This window comes from Xiphophorus hellerii, chromosome 4 (genome assembly GCF_003331165.1).
Source record: "Xiphophorus hellerii strain 12219 chromosome 4, Xiphophorus_hellerii-4.1, whole genome shotgun sequence".
NCBI lineage: Eukaryota > Metazoa > Chordata > Actinopteri > Cyprinodontiformes > Poeciliidae > Xiphophorus > Xiphophorus hellerii.
The window spans coordinates 282,791-290,654 of NC_045675.1; the positions used below are offsets into that span (position 1 = coordinate 282,791).

At 52.0% G+C, this 7,864-nt stretch overlaps 1 protein-coding gene across 2 annotated transcripts; it reads right to left on the reverse strand.

Moving 5' to 3' along the window:
- Positions 1 to 4: 4 nt before the first annotated feature.
- On the reverse strand, positions 5 to 6,989 carry gpatch1 (G patch domain containing 1). Of its 2 annotated transcripts, none has more exons than XM_032559826.1 (16): positions 6,838 to 6,989; positions 6,641 to 6,738; positions 5,255 to 5,319; positions 4,898 to 5,140; positions 4,678 to 4,825; positions 3,911 to 3,990; positions 3,626 to 3,842; positions 2,480 to 2,755; positions 2,187 to 2,356; positions 1,987 to 2,102; positions 1,825 to 1,913; positions 1,260 to 1,387; positions 834 to 1,188; positions 368 to 465; positions 172 to 287; positions 5 to 89 (listed from the first exon to the last, which is right to left on the reverse strand). In XM_032559826.1, exons 1-16 carry the CDS (start codon positions 6,972 to 6,974, stop codon positions 56 to 58), a joined length of 2,370 nt encoding a protein of 789 aa, XP_032415717.1. In that variant the 5' UTR covers positions 6,975 to 6,989; the 3' UTR covers positions 5 to 55. The 2 variants fall into 2 exon arrangements, with proteins under 2 accessions (XP_032415717.1, XP_032415716.1); XM_032559825.1 differs by having other exon boundaries at positions 2,480 to 2,761.
- Between the last annotated feature and the right edge of the window lie 875 nt (positions 6,990 to 7,864).

A 7,864-nucleotide genomic window follows, 5' to 3' on the forward strand; every position in this document is an offset into this window, starting at 1 on the left:
CCACTCAGATGATTCAGGTGTTTATTAGACAGCAGAAGAAGAGAGACTCTGTGGGTCACCAGGTGTTCGGGGTCCGGATGCTCTTTAGCCTGGAACCGGGTCAAAGATAGGTCTGGTTAGAACAAGACGGGCTGACCCGACAGAACCCTGAAGTTCTCTGTGACCTCTGACCTTTTCAGCAGGTCGCCTGTGGACGGCTGAACGCCTTCGCCGTCCTCAGAGCTGCTGGACTCCTCCTCCCGACTCTTCTTCTGCTGCTTCGCCTTGTGCTTCCTGTGTTTCTTCTTCTGCAGAAACAGAGAGAGAAGCTGAGGGCGGGGCCAGCAGGAGCCGGCGCCCTCTCTTCTTCATCTTCCTCTTCCTCTACCTTCTTCTCCTTCCTGTGTTTCTGCTGCTTCTTCTTCTGCTTCTTCTCTTTGCTCCTCCTGTTGCTCCTCTGGTAGGAGGCGGTGGCGCCTCCTGTGGCTGAACAGGAGAACAACAGGCAGACGTTTTAAAGGGGCGGTGTTCTGTTTTCCAGCACATAGTTCCATTTTATAACACAACTATTTTACTGTCAGTTATTATAAAAATTCTTTAAATGTCAAATATTGCTTCCTGTTTTAACATCTTGAAATTGGGTCTCTATCTCTTTAAGAAGCTCCTGCTCTTCCTGAAGCTCCGCCTCCAGGAAGTCATCCCAACATGGCCCCTCTATTAACCCTGTAACGTTTTTACCAGCGATGCTCTGAGCAGCAGCTCCTATAATGAGCTCAGCTGGTTGCTAATTGCTGCTGGCTAGTCTGGAGGAGCTGCACCTTGAAGGTTGCCATGGAGATTAAATGATTTCTCACCGTCAGCTGCTGAAGGAGGCGGCAGCTTGGGTCCAAACTCCTCCTCTTCCTCCCGGCTCGGCATCTGGGCGGAAGAGGAGCTGAGAGCCAGAGGCATGCTGGGAAAATCCACAGAGGACGAGAGGACAGGACCTGCGAGGCGGCTGGAGGAGGGAGAGGAGGCGATGCCAAACAGCTTCACTGGTTCTTCGTCTCCCTTTGCCTCCTCGTCTTCATCACCATCTTCCTCTGATGAAGAGGAGGACTGCTCCTCGGAGGAGGTGATGAAGATGGCTCTGAACAGATCCATGGAAGGCCGCTCTTCCTCTTCCTCCTCCTCCTCCTCCTTGGCTGTGTGCAGCTCTGCTGGCGCCCCCTGCAGGAGAAGCAGAGATTAGGGTCCAGAACCAGAACCAGAAGCAGAACCAGAACCAGAAGCAGTCGGACCTGAGGAGGAGATGGGCGGTGGTCCGGCGCTGGCCCGGTGGGTTCGGACCCGGCCTGGTTCTGGGTGCGGCCCGTCTCCTTGGAAACGTCCCACCTGGACTTCTTCTCCTCCAGAGGCTTTGGAGGAGCTGCAGAGCCACAACAGGACAAAGTGTCGGCACCCTGTGACCTTGGACCCGGTCCACAGTTCTGATCGGGTTTCTGTGACGGGTCATTTCATTTAAAAATATCTGAAAAGTGTGGCAGGGAGCTGTTTTCAGCCTCCCCAATAAAAAGCAAACACGAAAGAGCAGATCTGCTTTGCAGCATCATGCTGTGGGAAGACAGACTCAAAAACCTGAGACTGGGGTCAAAGTTCAGGAGCAATCATGGATAAAATTGGAGCGGCCAAGTCAAAGTCCAGACATGACTTGTGCTGCAGCTGAAACTGGTTCTGCTGGGTTCTGACCCTGCCATACTACGTCACAGAAAACCGTCTGAAGCTTCCTGACGGATCAGCGCTGCGTTCGGATCCAGAACCGGCTCTGAGGTGTCAGAGATCCGGTTCTGGACCGGCCGGACCCACCTGTCGCCTCCTGGTGCTCCGAGACCGTCAGGAAGTCAAACACGGAGAACTTGTCCCTTTTGACCTTCGGCAGCCCGACCAGCGCCGACCTGGGGACCAATCAGAGTCAGAGCTCAGTTCCGGTCCGGTTCTGGCCCGGTTGCGGTCCGGTCCACGTCTTACCCGGGATACGGGTCGGGGACGTTGAACCTCTTGCACATCAGCCGGTCCGGATGCCACTCCAGAGTCTCTCTGGTCAGCTTCCCAAACGTCTCGCTAGCCGCCTGCTGGCCGTCGCCCTGGCAACCAGACCAAGCGGTGAGGGGAAGGAGGGTGAGGAAGAGGAGCTGAGGAAGAGGAGCTGAGGAAGAGCGGCGCCCTACCTGCTGGTCGCGGCCGGCGTCCTCGGCGTCCGGCTGCTGGGCGTGGGTGAAGCGGGTCGACAGCGAGGAGGAAGACGGCCGGTACAAGATGGAGGCCCTGAGGAACTCCTCACGCTCGCGGCCGCGCTCCCACTCCGTCATGGCCGGGTCCAGACTTTGCTCCAGGGCGCCTGCGGGACACGGGGACCCGGTTCAGGCCGGTTCCGACCCAGAACCACCAGAACCTGTTGGCTGACTCAGGTCTACAGGTTCCCCAGGGAGCCGCGCTCGGTTCTGACATCACTTCCTCCTACCTGCGTCGCCCTGCTGCAGACGGCTCAGGTAGCGCTCATAGCGCGCCTGCTTCCCCGGCGTGTTCTCAAACGGCTTGAAGCTCTGCGAGGAAGAGGAGGAGGAAGAGGAGGAGCCTCTCCAGGCCACCAGCGCCTCCTGCTGGAGGCCGGAGAGGGGCGGAGCCGGCCCGGGGGGCGGAGCCTGGGAGGGCCTCTGGGCGGTGGCGGTCCGGAGGCTGAGCAGGCGCTGGCGGTCCTCGGGTCGCAGCAGGTCCATGACAGAACCAGGTCCAGAACCAGAACCTGAACCGGGTCAGAGACAGGAAGTTTATCGACCATCAAACCCAACACAGAGCGACTGTGTGATGTCATCACCCTGACCGTGTGATGTCATCACCCTGACCGTGTGACCCGGTGCAGATTGTAGTGAAAAATTTTAAAGTTATTACATGATTATGAGCGAATCGATGCATTAGTTTAATGATTCCTGTGTAATGATCAGTTCATGCGAACGGCTCGGTGTTAAATTGCTGCTTCGCTCCCCCAGTGAGACAAAACTCTGTAACCAACTAGATTACAAACTCTGAATGAATGAAACTGTTCGCTGTGTTCGGCTCCAGGCTCTTTGTCCTGACTGCGTTCAGTCAGCAGAGGCTTCGAATAAATACTGATTAGAATCTATTCTTTCTCTGGTTCTTTGGGTTTTGAAACAGTTTTTCTTCCACTCTGTTATAGAAAAATTTCCACAACAAGATCTAGAGCACATAGGAAGTATTTACATCCAGGAAGTATTCAGATCCTGCTGGGGTTTACAGTGTTACTCATTTTAATGAACATTTCTGCGTTTCTGTTTTTATTTTATAGTAAAAGTCTGTTTGTGCATTAAAAATGTTACAGGAATAATACAGAAATTGTTTATTAAATATAGAGCTAATTAAATGTGGCTCATTAAGTGACGGCAGGACCTGAATCGGGTTCCTGACCCGGCTATTCCTCTCAGACTGCAGAAACCTTTCAACGCTGCAACTCGCTCCTTTTTCAGCATTCTTAGGCTTTTAGGTTTTAATGTTTTTATTCATCAGAACTTTTTTTTGCTCTCAGTTCATCTGATGTGGCCTGGCCCTGTGCTGCCCCCTGCTGGTTTTACAGGAGAGCTGCGTGCCTCACCTTGCAGGGCGTCCTCTCCCAGCAGCGCCCCCCTCTGGCCAGAGTCCAGCTGGTGGCGGCCGCCCTGCTGCGCCTCCTCCTTCACCATGTGGCCCCTGGAGCTCCTGAGGGCCTCGGCCAGCGCCGGGCTGACCCCACACAGCCTGGACACGTCCACTGGAGGACGGAAGAAATGGACGGGACGGTAGTCTCTGGGGAGGTTTGGTGGAGGGAAGACCTGCGGAGGGAGAGAGGAGTCAGGAGGAGTTTCCTCCACGAAGAGACGGCGGCGGTGTGCAGGCTGACCGTTTTCTGCTCCACAGGCTTCTGGGCCAGAGTGAACCCGTCCAGGATCTTCCCCAGGTACGCCGCGTCTCTAGATCTGTCTGCCAACAGAGTGAGAGCAGCGGCCATTTATACCACTACTTATTATTTATAATGTTTATCATTTATGTATGGCGCAGTTTACTCTTTGTGGGGACTCAAACCTACGGCGAGGACCCAGGCCTTCCTCGACGTGGGCCGTGTTTAAGCCCGGCGCCACGGCAGCGCCTCCATTTATTGCATCATTTATCACGATAAACTTCTATTTTGATTCATTGCTGTCACAATAAATTCTGATTAATGTTATTTAGAACCTGACCTTATTGTTAGATTGTGGCTTTGACTGTATTTCTCCATCAATACATGTTAAAATATTAAATGTTGAACATTGTGAGCATGTCTGATACAACTGTTACCACTTTATGTGACCAGAGTCCAACGAGCAGCAGCTGGTAGCAAACCATAATCTGACAGATTATGGTTAAGATTCAGCTCACAGTAACAGCCAATCTATACTCATCATCTACATTCCTGATGCTGCATTCGTTAACAATCAGGTCGTTTTCTCAGGCTGGAACCAAAAAACCTTCCGCTCAACATTCCTTCTGTCCTCTACGACTCCTTCACTCCTCAAAGCAGCGAAGCGCACTGCAGACAGCAAGACACACACCTGTCCTCCTCACCTGCCCTCCTGTCCCTTCATCTATCCTCCTCACCTGCCCTCCTGTCCCTTCATCTGTCCTCCTCACCTGTCCTCCGGGTGTATTGCTGCGGAGCCGTCCAGCCGTACAGACCGTCTCCAGGCTCCTCGTCTCTCAGCACCGTGTCGTATCTGGACATGGAGTCTCTGTGATAGACGTCTTCGTCCTCGTCCTCCAGCGCTCCCACACCGAACGCCTGCGGGTCAAAGGTCAGGTGAACACCAGCCGGGTGTCCACCTGTTAAAGCCTGAGGAGGGTTGAAGCCCACCTGCCCGGCAACCCCTCCCCTCCTGGACCCGCCGGGTCGGTCTCCAAACAGCCGGCTCCGGGTCTCGGACTGGGGCCGGAACAGGTGGACGTGCCGATCCGCGTCCTGGCCCGGCAGCGCCAGGCACGGGTCCAGACCACGGTACCCCAGGCCCTGCACCCCCAGCCGCGGGCTGAAGTCCACTGGAGTCACATCCTTAGGGGCAAAGGTCACATCCTCTGGAGCAAACTCCTCGTCGTCCTCCTGAGCAGAGACAGACCAGGAAGTGAACAGGCTGGAGGAAAAAGAGAAGAAGAAGGACAGGAACTCCAGAGCCTCCATCTGTTCTGGTCCAAAACTTCAGAACACTTTCATTACCTCTGACTCCTCCGACCCAGCAGGGGGCAGAGCACAGCTGTAGGTTTTACAAACTCCGGCTGTCACTAAGATAAAGAACAACATAAAAACATGGATGGATTATGATTATGACCTGTTTAGGATTGTATTTGAAATGTAATCAATTACAAATTTATTGATGGAACTTGACTTGATGTCGTGTTTTGATTATTGATTCTATATTGCATTGTGTTTCTGTGTTTGATATGATGTAAAGCACTTTGAAATGCCTTGCTGCTGAAATGTGCTATACAAATAAAATTTGATTGATTGATTGATAATGGATGGATGATGATGGTTGGATGATGGATGGATGGATGATGGATGGATGATGGTTGGATGATGATGGATGGATGATGGATGGATGATGATGGATGGATGGATGGATGGATGATGATGGATGGATGATGGATGGATGGATGGATGATGATGGATGGATGATGGATGGATGATGGATGGATGGATGGATGGATGATGATGGATGGATGACGATGGATGATGATGATGGTTGGATGATGGATGCATGGATGGATGGATGATGATTGATGGTTGGATGGATGGATGATGGATGGATGATGATGGATGATGGTGATGGATGGATGGATGATGGTTGGATGATGTATGGATGGATGATGATGGATGGATGGATGGATGATGGATGGATGATGGATGGATGGATGATGGATGGATGGATGATGGATGATGATGGATGGATGATGGTTGGATGATGGATGGATGGATGGATGATGGTTGGATGATGGATGGATGGATGATGATGGATGATGGTTGGATGATGGATGCATGGATGGATGGATGATGATGGATGGATGATGGTCAGATGATGGATGGTTGGATGATGGATGGATGGATGATGATGGATGGATGATGTTTGGATGATGGATGGATGGATGATGGATGGATGACGATGGATGGATGATGGTTGGATGATGGATGGATGGATGCATGGATGGATGGATGATGATGGATGGATGATGGTTGGATGATGGATGGATGGATGATGGTTGGATGATGGATGGATGGATGATGGATGGATGGATGGATGATGATGGATGATGATGGTTGGATGATGATGGATGGATGGATGGATGATGATGGATGGATGGATGATGGATGATGATGGATGGATGATGATGGATGATGGATGGATGGATGGATGGATGGATGATGGATGGATGGATGATGGATGATGATGGATGGATGATGATGGATGATGGATGGATGATGATGGATGGATGTTCAGTATTGTAGCCAACTGTAGCATTGTATCCAGTATTGTATCAGAACCAGCCGTGGTTCTGAATGGACCTCCTGAATGTCTCCATCAGAACCGTGGGGTTCTGTCCACACCTGGCAGCTGGAGCCGGGGTTTCCTCTTCAGGCGCGGCCCGATGCCCTGGCCCTCCTTCCAGCCCATCCTGGTCAGCAGCTCCACGCCGACGGACGACCTGGGAGTAGGACCGGCAACCCTCAGCCGACAACACACCGTGGAGACACGGACCTGGCTCCGTGGGGCACAGCGGCAGCCAGCGGGGGGCGGCGCTTACCTGGCCGGAGCGATGAGCTCTTCCAGCAGCGAGTCCCCAGGGATCAGCGCCGCCTGGGCGCCCACGGCCCTCGCCTTCTCTGCAGCCGGATCTCTGCGGCTGGACGAGAACTCCTGGCTGGTGGTGAGTTTCGTCATGGATAGAAATTGTTCCAATGCTAAGCTAACCATAACTGCTAAGCTTCCACTTCAGTCACTTAAATATTGTTATCCGATATATTTAACATTAACAACCTGCTATAGTTTTCTGACTGTAAACATGACGGTAGCAGTTTTGGACGCGTAGCACAGACAGATAGACTTAGCTATCTATCCGTGCTACTGTAGGAAAATCTGACGAGGTAGCACTGATAGTCAGAACACCGGCGGCCAATCAGGAGGTAGCTCACCTGTTGGGTTCCCGCTAAACCAGCAGCGGGGGACTGGGAGCTGAAACTGGGGAATTGGGACTGATCTTGTCAGCAGGAACATCCTGATCTCAGAAAACCAAACATTTGACGGTGAAAACTGGATTTTCTGGATGAAATTCAAATCCAAACTGGTGCAGTGATAGAGGTGGACAGTGGGAGTGTTTAGAAGAAAATATGGAGGATGTGATGTCATCCTGTCAGAACAGGAAGCTGGAGGTTCAGCTGAACTAGAAGAAGAAAGTCTGGGTGAGGAAAGGTTGACGTTAAATGTCCTGGCAGGAGTCTGAGGCCTGGTCGCAGTGAATCCTGATTCTTGTCGGGTTTTTGCTGTGAGGCTGGTCGGAGTTTCACCTGCAGGTGTTGAAACCAGGTTTGTTGCTTCAGGCGGTTTTGAAAGCTATCGAGCACGAGGACAGTTCTTCTTCGTTGGTGTCCTGTGGTCAGGTAGTTCTGCAAACCTGCCTCTGTTTACGGGATGAGGCCAGGCGATTGGCTAAGAGCCAGCCAAACAGGAAGTTGCAACGTTTGAAGACAAAGTTCGTTAACTTTTATTTCTTGATTGATAATAAAGGGGTTTACAAAACAGCAAAATTAATAACACAAATAACAAAACAGACA

Bases quoted from the DNA above. Each gene is read 5' to 3' on its own strand.
- gpatch1 (XM_032559825.1), bottom strand. From the start codon at position 6,974: ATGACGAAACTCACCACCAGCCAGGAGTTCTCGTCCAGCCGCAGAGAT. The intron at 5,320-6,640 runs GTGTGGACAGAA...TCTTTATCTTAG, and splicing joins ACCCCGGCTCCAGCTGCCAG to TGACAGCCGGAGTTTGTAAA. The intron at 2,762-3,625 runs GTGAGGCACGCA...GACCCGGTTCAG, and splicing joins GGGAGAGGACGCCCTGCAAG to GTTCTGGTTCTGGACCTGGT.